The sequence below is a fragment of the Indicator indicator genome, chromosome 2 (assembly GCF_027791375.1).
Source record: "Indicator indicator isolate 239-I01 chromosome 2, UM_Iind_1.1, whole genome shotgun sequence".
NCBI lineage: Eukaryota > Metazoa > Chordata > Aves > Piciformes > Indicatoridae > Indicator > Indicator indicator.
Window position 1 is genome coordinate 29,681,650 of NC_072011.1, and position 18,232 is coordinate 29,699,881.

The 18,232-nt window shown below is 35.5% G+C and overlaps 1 protein-coding gene across 1 annotated transcript in view; it reads left to right on the plus strand.

Moving 5' to 3' along the window:
* Positions 1 to 18,232, plus strand: part of TTC13 (tetratricopeptide repeat domain 13) — a 40,563-nt gene that overhangs the window by 6,712 nt on the left and 15,619 nt on the right. Inside the window, exons 3-15 of the mRNA XM_054393903.1 lie at positions 88 to 163; positions 2,743 to 2,813; positions 5,886 to 5,951; positions 6,923 to 7,015; positions 8,052 to 8,168; positions 8,959 to 9,069; positions 10,632 to 10,714; positions 13,333 to 13,474; positions 14,760 to 14,934; positions 15,341 to 15,497; positions 16,606 to 16,736; positions 17,060 to 17,192; positions 17,679 to 17,771. Of these exons, the coding sequence (XP_054249878.1) occupies positions 88 to 163; positions 2,743 to 2,813; positions 5,886 to 5,951; positions 6,923 to 7,015; positions 8,052 to 8,168; positions 8,959 to 9,069; positions 10,632 to 10,714; positions 13,333 to 13,474; positions 14,760 to 14,934; positions 15,341 to 15,497; positions 16,606 to 16,736; positions 17,060 to 17,192; positions 17,679 to 17,771 (1,448 nt within the window). The remainder of the gene's footprint in view (positions 1 to 87; positions 164 to 2,742; positions 2,814 to 5,885; positions 5,952 to 6,922; positions 7,016 to 8,051; positions 8,169 to 8,958; positions 9,070 to 10,631; positions 10,715 to 13,332; positions 13,475 to 14,759; positions 14,935 to 15,340; positions 15,498 to 16,605; positions 16,737 to 17,059; positions 17,193 to 17,678; positions 17,772 to 18,232) is intronic.

Consider the following 18,232-nt stretch of genomic DNA (forward strand, 5'->3'; position numbering starts at 1 on the left):
TTCTCTTAAGGATTTGAGGCATGGGATTTCTATTAGATTCTTTATTGTTGTTTGCTGAACCTTTACAACAACTGTGATGTTTTACAGAATCAAGCAAAGCTGCTTGCAGAGCAAAAACGGTTTCCATTTGCTACCGATAATGACAACACAAATGAAGAATTGGGTAAGATGCCTTATATAAGGTTTGTGCTAATTATTAGCACTGAGTGTTTTTGAACTAAACTGACTCCTTAGTGATTCATTAATTTTAAAGTGACCCTAATGATCTTGAAAATACAGTGAATTTTCTCTGGTCATGCAAAGAAAATATGTACCTCTCTTCCTAAAATATCTTTCTAATTTGCTCAATAGAATTCTTCACCATGTCGGCTTAAGCAGGTGTTCAAAAAGCATTTTGATTACATCCTGTTAAGCAGTCTCAGCTGCTTCATGCTTCCCTTTTTCTGTGGAGGCATTTGGAAAAAGGGAAAAAAAAAAAACCAGGAAATATTTTTCTCAAAGAACTTCAGGAGGGAGTTAGTTGCAAATGCTTCCCCAAAACTGGTATCCTCTATAAAAAACAGAGGCAGCAATGTGATTGTTGAAGATGTGTGTCAAGGAAGACAGCAGAGTCTTTTATAGATGAGCAAAGGGAGGCTTTGCTCATGAGTTGTCTAGCAAAATTAAAACAAATGAGCATTTTTTTTAAATTACATAATTTCTGCCATCATGGACTTATCAAGGAAAATTTGGTATCTTAATATTTTTTCCATATTCCTAGCATACCTAACTATGTTGATAGAATCCTGCTGAGAATACCAAACTTCAATCCAGCAGAAAATAGTTGATGCTTTTAGTATCTGCTTAGTAGACTATGCCAGAAGGTCCCTATCCTATCAAGATGGCCTGTAAGATGGCACATATCTACCCACTTTTTCAAGTATATCATGATTTGGAGACCCCTGGGTCCTTCCTGTTTGTGTGTGTTACCTTTAACTGTTCTGAGGAAAAGCAGTGTGAAATGTATGGGACATTGTGAAGCAGTGCTGGTACCCACATATTTGGGCTAATGGATCATTATTAGCCCTTAGATTTTTCATAAAACTTAGTTATTTTTGCAGTGTTTAATTAAAGACTAAACGTTTAATCAAAGGGATAAAATTTTAAAAGCTGATGCTCTTAGCAGCTGCTAGCTGCCAATCACTTGCTGTAGTTTTACATACGTAGTCTACAGCTTCCTATATTTTTCCAAGAGTCTTGAATAAAGAAATACACTATCAGCAAGAGGATGAGTCTTCACTGTCTTGCTTTCTCTGCTTTTTTCCTTAATACTGTCTTGGTTGAGGTGGTTATATTTTACTTTATGTGCCAGCTGTTCATTGCTCTGGGATCGGAACCATAAAGACAATTTGAAGAACTGTGTAGTCTTGAAGGAGAATGTAATGAGGAAAATTCAAGAGCTCTCCAACCTATCCTTCACTCTGCTTATTTTCACTCCTTTTCTGGCAGTGCTGTATCTGTACCAAGTTAAACTTCATGTATTGTGGAAAAAGGTTATATTACTTCTGCATAATAGAAATGTTCCAAGGGTGAGGCAAGCTCTGGATTAAATACATTTCTTATTTAACTTTTTCCCTGCTTTAATGAACAGTGAGTAGGTACACTGCCAAAACAATGTGGCTTAGCCTGCATGAAAGATAAGTGTCTATGTCCTATTAAAAATACCTTTGTTCTAACTGGCTTATTGGTCATTTCTCATGTTTGAGTAAATAATTAAGCTGATAGATGCCTCTCCCATTCTGTTTATATGACTGCTAAAACTCATTAAAAGTATGGGGAAAGGTGAATTCCTGCTCTTAGTTCTGCTGTCAGCTGTTTGTGCAGACTGCCTGAGGAAAAGTTGCACTTTCTTTCATAGCTTGGGTCTGTGAGACACTTGGGGTTTTTGTGGGTGGTACAGACACAGCTTAGTCCAGAGTTAAGAACTGTGGAAGATTAACACATTCTACGTGTCACAATCTTGAGAGATTCAACTGTCAGAACTGAACTTCAGACCTACAAGCACAATCACAGCTTTCCAGGCTTGTGACTTGACTGTGTTTTCACATCTTATGGAGGCTACAGGGACATGTTTCTAAAACAGTGTTCTGTTTCTTTTGAAAACACTTGGTTTCTACCCCAAAGTTGGGAGGTAGGCAAAAGCTTTAACTATTTTTGTAAGCTTAACATGGGTCAAGATTCTGTAGTGTTTCAATCACGTTTATAAATACAGGAATTGCTTCAGCTGAGGTTTTTCTAGATAATTCAAATGCAGGAAAAACTTATTGTCAGCTAGTAAAGTTTAGTGAGATGTGTACAAAGAAGTACAGTCAGATGTTCTTAATGGAATTGTCAAAAAAGTTATCCAGTGTTAGCCAGGCTCACTTATAATTAAGAAAGCATCTTGGGCCACTGGGTGGGATTATGGTACCTTTTCTGGTCCTGTGTACTTTTGAAGCAAACATGGACCTTTTCCCAGCAGAGGGAATCCCCAAAACGCAACCCCCCCAGAGCAATTCTGATGAGCACAGTATGAACTGAATAATAATGAATGCTATGTAGTGGTTGAGGGAGGTCATTTCAGTGGCAGTTCAGAAGTCATTTGAATACTTTAGTGCAGTGTAAGCACTTAACATTAAATCCAACCAAAGTGTAAAATGTATTTAAAAAAAAAAAAAAGTCACATTTTTTTTCTGTTTATTTACATTTGTAATTTTTTTTTAGCAATTGCGTATGTGTTGATTGGCAATGGCTTGTATGATGAAGCCATACGACATTTTTCAACAATGCTGCAGGTAAGTTTTCTGTTCGGACCCCTAAAATACATTGAAACATATATGACTTTTACTGAAACAAAGATTCAATCAAGATTTTAAAATTAAAATAATTATTCTATGAGAGTAATTACTATAGAGTCATAGAATCAGTCAGGGTTGGAAGGGACCACAAGGATCATCTAGTTCCAACCCCCCTGCCATGGGCAGGGACACCTCACACTAGATCAGGCTGGCCAGAGCCTCATCCAGTCTGGCCTTAAACACCTCCAGGGATGGGGCCTCAACCACCTCCCTGGGCAACCCATTTCAGGCTCTCACCACTCTCATGGTGAAGAACTTCTTCCTTATGCCCAGCCTGAATCTCCCCACTTTCAGCTTTGTCCATTCCCCCAGGTCCTGTCACTACCTGATATCCTAAAAAGTCCCTCCCCAGCTTTCTTGTAGGCCCCCTTCAGATACTGGAAGGCCACAATAAGGTCTCCTCAGAGCCTTCTCTTCTCCAGACTGAACAGCCCCAACTCTCTCAGTCTGTCCTCATAGGAGATGTGCTCCAGCCCTCTGATCATCCTCATGGCCCTTCTCTGGGCATGTTCCAGCATGTCCATATCCCTCTTGTAATAGGGGCTCCAGAACTGGATGCAGTACTCCAGGTGGGGCCTCACTAGAGCAGAGTAGAGGGGGAGAATCACCTCCCTTGACCTGCTGGCCACACTTTTCTTGATGCAGCCCAGGATGTGTTTGGCTTTCTGGGCTCCAAAGAGCACACTGGTGGCTCGTGCTGAGCTTCTCGTCCACCAGCACCCCCAAGTCCTTCTCCTCAGGGCTGCTTTCCAGCCAGTCACTGCCCAGCCTGGATTTGTGCTTGGAATTGCCTTGACCCAGATGTAGGACCTTGCACTTGTTGAACCTCATGAGGTTGGCTTGTGCCCACCTCTCCAGCCTGTCAAGTTCCCTCTGGATGCCATCCCTTCCCTCCAGTGTGTCTGCTGCACCACACAGCTTGGTGTCGTCAGCAGACTTGCTGAGGGTGCACTCAATGCCACTGTCTGTTCATTTTTTTCCATCCAAACAAACAATACTCTTAAAAACTGAGATACTGAATCACCTGATATTTGGTGAGTATTTTTCTCATTTATAGGAATAAACTTTTTGTGGCACTTTGACACAAAGAAAGAAAAGGCATCTTCAGAAATCTCATGTGTAGAACTGATGTTCCTGTACGTATCCTTTTACTGAGTAGGCCGAGATATTTTAATGTGAATATTTTTGGCAAGTGTTAGCATAGTGCCAGTAACATCAGAAAAGAAGCCCTGACATCTTTTATTGCTAGTGGAAAGTGCCACATTGCTGATGATAAATGATTCTGTATGCTGGGTTTATCCTTTTTCAGTAGTATTTGGTGAATTTAACAGATAAGTAAAATATAACTAACTTTTTTTTTCTGACCAAGGTAAATAATTCAGAATCTTCTTCTATGAAGTAGAAGACAGCTACTTTTAATACAAAACCAACACCAATAGTTTAAACAGTTTGAAAGCTTCAACTAGAGCTGATTTTGTTTTCATGGCTGAAAACCTGGGACTACATGAAGTATGGACCTGCTTTTAGGTCTAAACTGATTTTAGTATGCAAATGCGAGGCTGAAAGTAGTATTGCAAATACTAGCATGTATTTTCTTAAACTCCTATGTCATATGGGCTATCCTTAAATTGAGTGAAAGTGTAACAATTTAATGGAATTGTTCCAGGGAATTTATCAGAGGTCTAGAATGCTTGTGGGGCTCTTTTCTTTTGTTGTCTTTTTTTTTTTTTCATTCCATTATATGCCTGAAATACTGTAAAGCAGTTATGATTGTTTGTCTTCCATCAGGCAATTTTAAATACATATGAAGGGAGAATTAAAACATTTAACAGAAGAAAACAGCCTTGCTTAGTCACTGTATTAAAAGTAGGGAGGTTACCCAAGTTGGTGTTGGCAAGTGTAAACTTGCTTATATGTGGCAAGCTGCCAGCATTGGTGTGCCATGGTGTATCTGTTTTGTCAGTGAAAGTGTTTGTCTTTTGGCAGTTGTCCCAGTTATATGAGAGCAGGTCTATGCTACAAACTTTTGTAGCACACCTGTGTTGGTTGCAGTTGTGAAGACAGTATCATTTCTGACTGGTTTTCAGGGAAATTGACTGCACAGGCATTGTTGTGCTGTTGTAGTTCTTAAAACTTGGATGGAAAACCATGGCTAGAGTAAGTAACATTGAACAGGAATGGGACAGTGATTCTACCACTTCCCACTGGAATAGGTTGCCCAGGGAGGTTGTAGAATCACCGCCCCTGGAAGTGTTTGAGAAACCTGTGGACATGGAGCTTTGATACATGGTGTAATGGTTGTGGTGGTCTTAGGTTGATGGTTGGACTCAAAGATCTTAGAGGTCTTTTCCAACTGAAACAATTCTATGGTCCTAAGTAGAAGATTTGCTATGTAAGAGGCGTCCGTTTAGGTGCTCAATCTGGAAAGCCACAGACTTAAATCTAACCCAAGGAAGGTTTTGCAGAGTTATTTTGGCAGAATACCTCTAGTTTTAGTTGCTACCTGAGTACAGATTTCATTGGGATATCACAATTTCCTGTTTCCTAATTTTAAATCTCAAATTAAGAACAGAACAAACTTTGAATGGCTGAATTGTATTTGTTTGTTATCACTTCAGTGACTTTAGACAAAAGAAATCATATAATTACCAATAAGGTTAAAAGTAATGAAGTTTGGACAACATACTAACCTAATGTGCACATAGTTCTGGTAGGTCATCACTGGCACTATAACCACACTTCTTTTAGGAAATATTCCAGGTAAATACTCCAGAACAATTCCAGTAAATTGAATAGGAAGTTGTAAGCATATGCAAGTATGAACTGTAATACAATCAATTTTTTTGCCTGACAGCTGTGATTGTTCGTTGCTTACAAGTTAAGACAGCAGGAATTATATACATATTGAAGAAAGATAATTTTTATTAAAACAAAACAAAAAAAACCCACAAGAACCCCTCCCCTCCCCGCAACAACCACAACTGATTTTGGTATTTTTAATCTTAACAGGAGGAACCAGATCTGGTTAGTGCAATTTATGGACGAGGGATAGCATATGGAAAAAAAGGATTACATGTGAGTAGATAATTATTTAAATTAATATCTAAATTATTTGTAACCAAAGTATAAGGCAGCCTGTAACAGGAGGAGCTAAACTGATTAGAACCTGATAGGTACATGCCAGAGTCTGTGCTGTCCTACTATAGTGGTCCATCCCTTGACAGGTGCTCTGTATCATGAGAGCCGTGGGTGCTTTTGCTTTGTGGGACTGGAAGTAAAGCACATGAAGCAAGGGTGCCAAAGGAGAATATAGATACAATTGCTCATGGTAGATGGTAAGGTTGGGAGCCACAGCCACTTGAAAGAATTACAAATAAGATAACAGGCTGTATCTTGCCTCTGAGAGGCAGATTTCTGAAGTCTCACTGGATCTGTCCTCACATCTAGTCTGTATTTGGAAACAAAAGTCTTTTGTTGTAGCTTGGAAACATTGTCAGCTCTTGCAATCCAGTAGGCTTTATATTGCTCCTCTTGATATATTTACTGACTTTAATTTGTTTTTTAAAAAAATTCAGAGTTAAATTACTTACAATAATTCATTAGTGGTGCTGAAAGGATCTTGTATGTTTGTAACACCCCAGTTATTCTCAGTTCAGTTTGATGTTGAACAGCTTCACTTCAAAAAGTTTCTGTGAGTGACACTTTCAAGACACAAAGGATGATATTAAGCACATGCAAAATTTCTTTGTCTTGAAAAAAAAAGAAAAAGATTGATGAAATTTAATACAGAACTTGCTATATAACCAGTGTGGGTTTTTTTTTTTTCTCAGTTAAATAACCCAGCCTACAATTTGAGGAAAACTGGGCTTTTTTTTTTTTAGCTGTTTGTAGAATGCTGCACCTTAATGTTCATAGCAAACTGTGAAGGGCTTTTTGTGTAAACTGATAACACTTTCAAAAACTTCATCAATTTAGTTGTTCTTCAGTCTTCAGAATATATTACTCTAAGAATGCACAGTTGTTTACCTTGGTGTTCTCTCTTTCAGGATATGAAAAATGCTGAACTTGCTCTGTTTGAGCTCAGTAGAGTGGTTAGTCTAGAACCAGATCATCCTGAAGTGTTTGAACAGCGAGCAGAAGTGAGTTGTTTTAATCTATTTTCAGATTTTTGGAGAAGTTGCTGTTATACAGTGTTTTCAAGTGTTTATTCCCTGACTGAAGCTTTTACTGTGTCTTTCTCTGAACAGTCCTCCTTTCTTTTAAAACATATGTATTTGTTCTCAAACAGTGTAATTTGTGGAGTGTTTATTTTTAAAATGAAATGTACAGCATATGGAGTTACTATAGCCAATAGAATAGCATATATTGTGTTTAAGTCTTTAGGTTTTGGCATGCTATAGCAAGATCATGTGTGGTTCAGGTTTGGTTTTGTGTGTGGTTTTTGGTTTTGTTTTTTTTAATATAGTGAATTAAAATATCACTCCAACTTCATTGTTTGCACTTAGTGTCACCTTAGTAAATGTATTGCTAGGATTAGGTGGGACTCATGAAGAATGAGTTTTTAATCAAATGGTTTGGGTTTATGTTCAGGCATATATGTTAAATATTATATATACACATGTTTTTAGTTTTGAAAATTGTGCTTTGTTTTGCCAATTAAATTACAAAAGGGTTTCAAGAAGCAGCTTTGTAGACAAAGAATATTAAGTTCAGCATACTGTATAATAACTGCTGTAATATGGAATTGTAATTCACAATTTTCTTGGTTTTAATATTTTTAAATACTTTTTTTAATCTTGATTTTAATATGTGAAAGACATTGAAATAATTCAGAAAACAAACCATTCTGCACGGGGGGTTATATTTTGTCAAAAAAGTTTGAAAGTAATTTTCAGTTGATCGTGTTGAAGTAACTTGGAAGAGAGTATTTTGCTTTGGCTGACTTGGAGGAGTGGTTTTGAATACTAGATGTCTGCAATTTTCTTTGAGAAAAATGCATTTAGGTTTTCCCTTGATAGGCTTAAAAGCAGTAAGTTCTGAAATTTGTAGAACTCCATCCTGTACTAACAAATAAAGTTTATTCTGTTACCGCTGAACATGGAAAAGAATAATCATCGTATTGCTTAAACAATCTTTTCAGCCTGTTGGGTCTGAACTATGCTTTTATATTCTTAGATATTGTCCCCTCTAGGACGAATCAGTGAAGCGTTATCAGATCTCACCAAAGCTATTCAGCTACAACCATCAGCACGACTCTACAGGCACAGAGGTACTCTATACTTCATATCTGAGGTTAGTAGATTTTGGGGATCCTGTTTGGTTTTGGTTGTGGATTTTTGTCGCTGTTGTTTGTGCCAGTTGTTACTTTTGTTCAAGAGTTTATTTCCTGTCTACTTTAAAAACCAAAATAATGGCAAAAGCCCTGATTTTCTTATAGTTGATTTTTTGACACTTCAGAGGTATTCTTCAAGTATTCCCTCTGCATATCAACTTAATGTGGAGAATCAGAGTGCAAATACATTGCGGGCACATTCTCAGATTGTTTTGGGTGCTTGAGGATAAACTTAATTTACAACCTACAGCTCCATATAAGTAGTGTGTCAGACTGAAAAGGAAAGCTGTTTTGGCCAAGGCAGTAACTGCCATATACCCTGGGGAAAAAAAAAAAATCCATTCTACACAGCAAGCATAAAAACCCTACAAAAATGCTAACATCCTATTTTTGCTGTGTAATATGTGTGTGTTGTTCTTGCACTTTAATGTGAAACAAGTGACTTTATCTTCAAAGACTGTGTGAACGTTAAATGGCTGATTTCCCCGCTTTATTCTTCTGATTTCACTTGCTCTGCAGATGTTTTTCCACTTTGCTCTGTTTTATATAGCACTTGATGTAAGATTGGAAGTGTATTGTATATTCCTCATTTGATATTCTGACTAGCAGTTGTCAATTGTTGCAGATTATCCGTGAGACGGAAATAATATATTAAACAAAATTATGTAGTTAATTTTGATGAAAATAAAAATATGTATATTTCTATATTCATATGGTGTTGTCTCTAATACGTAATCTGTTTTATCACAGGATTATGCAACAGCCCATGAAGATTTTCAGCACTCATTGGAACTGAACAAAAATCAGCCTATAGCTATGCTTTATAAAGGCTTAACCTTTTTCCACAGAGGACTTTTGAAGGTAAAGCTATATTTAATAATAGTTTATGTAGTACAATGCACTCTCTTTGAAGTTACTTTTATATACTATTAGAAATATCATATATTTCTACTTAAGTATCACATATTTTCTCTCATGTAAGGAACACTTTTTAAGGCAAAAGAGTGCAAGCAGTAAGAAAAGGTGCCACTGCTGACTGTAATGCTTCATAGTATGACATGTAAATACTTCTGGTCTTGCTGAATCTTGATAAATCAGTGATAACTAATATGTTTATGGAGTGCTTTGAAAGATGTTTGTATTTGGCACCACTGCTAATATCTCTATGGTTTTATTCAAAATTTCTTTCAATAGAATGGATACTTCCTAGGTTTTGTGAAAAGAGATGAAGAGAAAAATAATTTAAAATTCTTTATCAAATGAGCTAGAAGGTAATCAAGGACGTTGCTGACGGAGAACCCTGCATCTGTGTATGTGTATTTCAGTTATATGTTGATTCTGAAATGCTCTTATCTAAATTGAGGGGACATAGTTGCTCCTTGAAATGTTATACTCTGCAGGTATACCCTAGCTTCCAGTCAGGTTCAGGCTGCTTCTTAAAGGAAGGCTATACATATCATTTGTTAGGTTTTACCAGACTTGCTGAAAACTGAGATTTGGGATGAAGGTGGGAGAATGTTAATTTTTTTTTTTTGTCTGAAAATACACTGTTGCTTTTGGGAATAACCTTCTTGGAGTTAAACTTTGTCTAGAGGACATGAGCTTATCAGCAGTGGCAGGTGATTATTTTATATTTTTTGTTCAGTAGATACTTTGTGCATGTCATAGTGCTCAGAATGTATTTGATAATTTTTCTAAATAAGAATCTATAAATTAACTAAAGATTCAAATGACTCTTTCCTTACAGCATTTAATGCCTTGCACTATAGACTTTAAGATGGTTTTCAGACATTCCTTCGTTATATAGTTGTCTCTGTAATTGACACCAATTTATCTAGCCAATCCAGTTTAAAAGCCTGACTTTTTAATCGAATCCTTTGAAAAGGAAGATTTCTTTGAACGTATGTATAAAATTATTTTTAGCTATTTTGTTTTTAATACATTGTATTCCTCAGATTAGCTGTACAGGCTATTGTGTGATGATTACCATTTACTCTGTAATCCCTTGAGAGAGTGTTTGCTGACTGTGCAACAGACTAATGAAAGGCAGAGTCTTGGACTGTAAAAATCAAGAGGTGTAATATGAATGAAAAAGTAACACTATAAGGGGAGACTGCTTTGCCTTGGGGACCAGACTGAGTTTTAGCAGCAAACTCTGAAGGGTTTTAATCTACAAATTATGTTAAAATACTAGAAGAATCACTCATTCCCATAGCGTATGAGACAAAGGAATTCCACCTAAGTTGGTCATTACTGTAAAGAATTTATATGATTATTACTCTATAGATTTTGTAATAAATTTATGCCTTCTTTTGTTTCTTCCAAATATTTTCATGAATAAGTGCAAATCCATGGCTAGTAACTTCTGAGGATACTAAAATGAAGGCAAGAAGTGACAAATTCTGTTGTTGCTTTTCCCGTAGGAAGCCATTGAGTCGTTCAAAGAAGCTCTGAGACAGAAAGCAGACTTCATAGATGCGTATAAAAGTCTAGGGCAAGCCTACAGGTAATTGCATTCAGAAACAGTTTTGAAATCAGTTTTCTATCTGATGGTGTGCTTTAAATGGCGCTCTTTATTTTTTGTGTGTTTGTTACAGAACTACAAATTTGTTTATTTGGTAGCTCTTCCAGCCAGTGTGACTATGTCAGCATATGTCAATATACATAATTTCTAGATTTACTTTGTATTTTTTTTATGTTCAGTCTCTAGTAGCTCTTTGAGTCTGAGAGTCTGACAGACTCAAAGATTAGGTAAATAGCAGTTTTCAGTAAGATGTATTTTAGGTATGATTTTTAAGTGGTGGAAATGTTTAATACAAACTGTTGATTAATATGCTGCTTAAATATATGAAAAACTGCATACAACAACTGGATCTTATATCAGTTATCTCTCACCAAAGAGACTTACAGTTCTGAGAATTTATCTAATTCCTGTTTAGGCTATTTTTACTGTAAACACAATCTCTATTTACTAGGGTTGCTAGTCACTTTTTCATTAATTTACATTAAAAATAAAATTTAATTTGTAGTTGAATAAAATTTATTGCTTTAAAGATGGTCTGCAGATAATTTCTAAGGAGAAAAGTAGATGTAGCTTGTATATAATGATACAAGAACATAACACAGTCAGCAACTGAGTATTTCTACCCATTGTAGTTTTTTGGAACCTGCTCTGTCTCTTTATTTATTACCTTTTTATTTCCTCTTTTACATTTCTGGATTTTTTTTGCAGAGCACTGATATACAGCATAGATGCTGCTGAAACGTAAATGGGTTTTGTGTAGCAAGGATTAAATTGGGTAGGGTTGATGTGCAAGCATTGCACGATTGCGTGCTTGCTCTTTAAGCTGTATGCATCCTTTGGCATACAAACCATGCAATATTACCTCAAGACAGTGGCAATTTTTTATTGTTATTTTTTTGCTTTGTGGACTTCTGTCTTATTTACCACAGCATTTAAATTGTGAACTTACTGTAGAATCACTCACTTCCTCTTGAGTTTTTCTGTTACAAATTATTGTGGTGTGTAAGTATTTTCAAGATGCTAAATAATAGTCAGCAATTCAGCCTTGAGGAGAGCCATTTGCCTTCTTGTGTTTCCAATAAATGCTTTAACTTTTTGGTTTTGTTTTTTTTTTTTTTGTATGTGAGATTCCCTCTCCAGGTCATCAGCTGTGCCCAAGAAAGCTTAATCTGAATAAGTTTTGTTTTGAAGGAGAGAAAAAAGCAAGCCTTAAAATATTTAATTTTGCATCACATTGTTGTTTTACAAAACAAGAGAGTTACTCAACTGGAGTATTCCTAATTACCTTAGATTTGTGGCTTTTACTCCATTTCACTGGCCCCTGCCTCCAAAAATTCTCTGATCTTTTGGAACAAAATAGAGGAAGGATTTTATTTTCTTTTAAAAAAACCCAATGTGCAAAGCTTGATTATTGTTGACTTTTATAAATGCTCAGCAGTTAGAGAGGGCCAGAAACTGAATAGAATATGGTTACTAAGTGAGGACACTAACTGATGTCCAGCTATAAATCTAAATTTTGTAACCATGAACACTCAGGTCTTAAAACAGGAAGAAGTAATCTCATTTCACCAGGGACCTTAACTTCAGATGCCAAATTCTTGTGTTCTAAAATCTTATATTTTAAGTTAATGCTTTCTTCTGCATCAGATAAGTTTTGAATACAATGCTTTAAAACATGCCTTTTAAGGAATTCTTTTTATAGTGGAAATAGACAATTCTTAGTCTGATTTGTCTTTCTATATAATATGAGTTATAGCATTTTACCTATTGATTCTTGATTCAAATACAGTGACTCCAGTGTTTGTGCATTTATTTGAAGCTGTGGTTAATTGCTATTCTGTCTAAAAATTCCTTTTGGCAACCGTATTTAGTAAATCTTGATCTTTCTAACATTGCTTGTTTGGATTAATTCCATCTAATATAATTTGATGTGGAAAGAATTTCATGATCTTAAAATCAGTGTATTGGATTAAACTGAAGAAAAATTGCATACAACTTCTATTTTAATTTTTCATTATTTTCGTTTTTTGACATATTTTCATATTTCAATTTTTCATTTTCATTCATTCTATTTTAAGTTTTCATTATAGTTTCTGTTTGCTATTTTTATTAAAAGTTATCCTGTGTATGGAGCAATTCCAGTTAATGTGTTTTCAGTTAGTTTCAGCTTTCAAACGCCAAATGCTTCCTTATTCACCATTTAAATAGTTATTGTATTTTTTTAAATATGTTTATGTTTAGAAGTTAAAAGATCTGTCACAAATTTGGACATTTATCCAAGAATTCTTGCTGTGGAAACTTTGTTTCTTTTAGTTTCTGAAGAAATACTGTAGTTCTGGGGTTTTATGGTTTATGTCCACTGAGGATTGTGAAAATTTGTGGTCTTCTATGGTTGTATTTCAGAGTACGCATTTCTGGGAGTGAAAAACTGTTATTACCACTGAATAATAGTTGCAGAATTACTGCCTTTGTTAAAGAAGTTTTCCATTGGTACTGTGTTCGTCTTTGGATGTGTTAAAACAGCTTTTTAAACAAGTAATTTCATTTTTTACTGTTACCTTTTATATTATTCACTTGCCGCTTTTTATGGGATCACCTAGAGAACTTGGCAACTTTGATGCTGCGACAGAGAGCTTTCAGAAGGCTTTGCTGCTAAATCAAAATCACGTTCAGACACTACAGCTCAAAGGAATGATGCTTTATCATCATGGTAGCTTAGATGAAGCACTAAAGAATTTTAAGGTAAGCAGACCCCAAATAAAACGAAAATAGTTTAACAGGAACTAGTATTCAACAAATGCAATAAAATGAATAAATGTCAAAGTTTTTAATTCAGAATGTGATGTGCACCTGAACTACAGTTATTTTTTTGAGCAGCCTGCCTTAACGTTACATAAAACCCTATTATTTTTAATGAAAAATGTCATTTTCCTAAATCTAAGATACTTCCTCTAACTGTTTTATGACTTTCTAAAACCAAGCTCTGATTTAAATGTTTTCTGTTTTTTGTTTTTTTTTTAAAGCTAGTAAATGTGTTCTTGCTGATATTTTAGTTTGGGTTAAAATTTTTTCACATGATAGATGAAGAAATGAGCCTTCTCTGTATTTTTAAGCTTACAATAAGCATATAAAGTTCCAATATCTCTCTAATTTTTTCAGAGGTATTTTTTTTCTTTTGAAAAACTTGGAATATGTTGCAGTTCATTGAGCTTGTAAAAAAAAATGTGCATGGTTCCATGGGTAAGCATAATCTTGTCCCTCTCCGCTGTCATTAAATAACAGTCTCGTTTTGTAGACAGAACGCTAAAGGTCTGTGTTAGTTGTATGTCCATATCCTTAGAACAAGGAATGAAATGAGGTGTGGAAACAATTGCATCCGTTCCTGAATACGTGTGTGGAATGCTTTCTGTGCAATTATGTATTCGCCTTCTATACCACAATTTGTTAATACTGGTGTAATTGAAAAGATATCTCAGCTTTTAAGATGGAAATACTCTTCTAAAGACATGTAATTGGTCAATTGAAGAATGACAACATATCATTAAAAAATTAAAATATGTATCTGCTACACGTTTTACATGCAGTGAATAGTTGACTAACAGAGTGAAGTTTACAAATACAAGAGCTAGTGAAGATATTTATGGAAGAAATGGCGCAATATGTATGCTGAACAAGCAAAAAATGACTTGTTACTAATATTGCCAGGAGTATGTTTTGTCTAATTTCATTCAACTAATGTTGAAAGTTATCACATTAGAGAAATGTGATCTATTTTCATAACAATTCAAGTATGACAAAAAGCATATTTGCACTAGTGGTTCCTTTCTCACCTGCCCTTCTGTGAAGCTGGAAATATTTTACATTCACTAACAATATAAGTGCTCAGCATCATTTTAAAGAAAATTGTGATGTAAGCAGATCTTAATAATCAGTAAATCTTTTCATACAGGCTTCTGACAAAGAATTTATTCAATGATACTTATTCTCTGCTTTGATTTTTGGGTGCTTTTTTCCTTCAATCTCCTAGAGATGTCTACAGCTAGAACCATACAACGAAGTATGCCAATACATGAAAGGGCTCAGCCACGTTGCGATGGGACAGTTTTATGAAGGTATAAAAGCTCAGACTAAAGTTATGTTAAATGATCCACTACCAGGTCAGAAGGCCAGCCCAGAATATCTGAAAGTTAAATACCTCCGAGGTAAGTTAGAATTGTTTTGTTTTTCCCTTTTTTTTCCCCCCTAAATTTTCTTTGAAGAACCCTGAAAGCACAAGCACGCTCGTAGTTATGGCCTTTTGTACCTTCTCCTGAGCACTGCTGTGTATGTTTAAAAATCTGTACACTGGTTCTTACTTGTTCATGTGGCTAAACTAAGACCACAAATTAAATATACATCTCTGTGTAATAGTGAAGAGTTTTGCAATACTTAGTTGAAATAAACTTATTTCTGTCTGGGAAACTAGCAAATGGCAAAATTAAATTATTTAAAAGTAATGACTTTAATAAGTCATGTTGGATAACTGACAAACATAATCTGATTTTTGTTGGTAATTACAGGAATTGGCTGATTGTGCAAACAGTATTTCATTTTATTTCTTTCCTCCAGAGTATTCTAGATACTTGCATGCACATTTGGATACTCCTCTGACAGAGTATAATGTTGATATGGATCTTCCTGGAAATTTCAAGGACCACTGGGCCAAAAATCTTCCCTTTCTTATAGAAAACTATGAAGAACAGCCAGGGTTACAGCCACATATAAAGTGAGTAATTAATTTATTTTTACACCTATGCCAGTTGTGGCTTTTTTTCAGTTTGACTTTTTAAAGTGCTATACCAAGTCATTGTTAGAGCATATTTTAATAAATGTTTAACACTATGAGAAAGTGGAAATTCACTGAGTGTGGAAATCGTTTTCAAAATCATAGAGATTTGAGTTGGTTTAGCTCGTACAAGAAGAAGAATTAGATCTGTGGTCATTTTCTTCATCTCTGTCTTCATATAATCAGTAATCATGTACTGTTTCATATTGTATGGTCTTATTGCTTATTCTATTTCTTTTTTCTTGAATTAGGGAATTGATTAAGTTTGTAATGTTCAGTGTAGCATTATGTAGTATTGTTATTACAGTTCCTTCTTGTGTGTTTAGTTTTTATTTTGTTATATGTGTGATTTCCTAGATACTTAATAGATCCATTTTAATGGCAGCTGGGTTTCTCTAGGAAAAATTATTGGGAGTAATTTAGGTAACCAGTATTTAGGAGGAGAGTGATTTCAGTCAGCAAAGCAGGGGATTTATTAGAATAGGATCCAAAAATATGTAGGTGAAGGAAAGATAGCAGTTTCTCATTCTGTAAACTAGTTTCTAGATACATGTTTGTGCATCTGTGTAAAAAAAAAAAATAAAATTGCAGAGTTAAAAATTTATGGCCTTTTGTCTGTATGAAAACAATGCACCTTTTTTAGCGTAGTAAACTTTTACACAATTATATGAGAAGTTATGGAATAAGGTTTCTGGTTTCTACATGTTCTTTTCTTACTTAGTGTTAAAGTTCCTTAGGGTGAGTGTAACACTGAAGGATAATGTATTGTCTGTGAACTTTATTTGGTACCACTTGTTATGAGCATGTCTGAAGGTTGTGACAGTAATATTGTCTACCACTGAATAGTGTAAGACCAAGGTCTCATTTGTGATATTGAGTGTAACTGCAGTGTACAGTGTAGGGTGGGAGGAGGAACAAGTGCTCGTTATGTTGCTTTCGAGTGTTTGTCACAGAAATTGTAGTGATTAGAAGACAAACATTGTATTTTACAAGCTTCAGGATTTTTGTTGCCTACCTATGTCTGATGCATGTTTTTCTTTTCTGTAAGAGATGTGTTGTTTCAGAATTTTGAAAGCTATAAGCCTGATGTGCAAGAACTCATATGTGCAGCAGATCACCTGGGTTCCATGATGCAGTATGAGACACCAGGATTTCTTCCAAATAAAAGAATACATAGAGGTATACCATAAATTTGGGGGGGGGGGGGGAAATCAATGTGGTGCTGGTTTAACACTGTACCTTTGTTATCTGCCAATTAGTATTATGCTCTGTTCCTTTCAGATCAGATAAAAAGTTTAAAATTAAAATACTATGTCAGCAGTTTCATGACCTAATTGGGCTCGTGATCTCCCAGATTTTATTATGTTAGCAATTCTTTTCTTGTAAATATGTCACTTTTCTTCTTCAGTTTTCTTTTGTGTACAAACCCGAATATTTGGCTCAAATTGATTTTTCTGTTTCTGTTTTTTGTTTGTACCTCTCTCCTCCTCCCTCACCCCCAGCAATGGGATTGGCCACTCTAGAAGTGATGCAAGCTGTACAGCGGACTTGGGCAAACTCTAAAGTTCGGATGAATGGCAAAACCAGACTGATGCAGTGGAGAGATATGTTTGATATTGCTGTGAAATGGCGAAGGTAATGGTAAAAGGACAGAGAGAACAAGCCTTACACTGGTTGTAATAATGAAGTCACAGATGAGACAAACGCTTGCTCCCACTCTATAACTAGAAAGTGTTCTGATAAAGGAAGAGGATGGTGTAGATACAGGGAATGTACTTCTGAAAATACTCCATTTTTCTTCTTTGTTAAAAGAGGCTAAGAGTTGGGAATAGCATTTTGTAGTTGAGGCAAAGCTGTGAAAGACCATAGAGGGGTATATAGCTGTTTAGGCTAACAAAAATTACTGGCTTCAAGTACCTACAGCATAAAATACTATGAGTTGGGTTTTTTCTTTAAGAAATTTCTATATGCATTTAAATAAAAAGTGGTGTGTGTGTGTGTGTGTGTGTGTGTGATCTCTGAATTCCAGCTTTTGCCTGAAATTACTCTGTGTGTGAACAATGCTCAATTTGAAAATATTACATGGAGTGAAATGTGTGACAATATTAATATCCTTTGCAGGATAGCTGACCCTGACCAACCTGTGCTCTGGTTGGACCAAATGCCTGCCCGAAGCCTTAGCAGAGGTTTCAATAATCACATTAACTTAATCAGGTATGAGAGTTTTACCAAACAGCCTTCCCACACATACTGAGGGATTATAACAAAACTTAAAAACTCTTCATGAAACACAGTATTACAGTATTGAATGTATTTCTGCTTGTTGTATTGCTTTAGTATTCGTTTTCTGTTTTCTAGTGGAACATTTGGATTTTTTGCACCTAAAATTTTAGTAATAAAACAATGCTGTTCTATTAGCTTTAATACCAATTTAAAATAGAGAGGAAAACCATAGTTGTCTTTAAAGCAGACCAAGGTCAAATTTTAAAGATTCAACCACTGTTGTACGTTCCATCTTCTCCCATGCTGCAAGACTTGGTGTGGTAGCCATGACTGTGCTACTTCCCGTGATGTGGTAGAAGTGTGAAAGACTCCGCGTGGCAACATCACTGTCAATCACAGGAGCAGAGTGTGTTTAAGTAAATACGTAGCTAGGTTTCATCTTAATTCCCTTT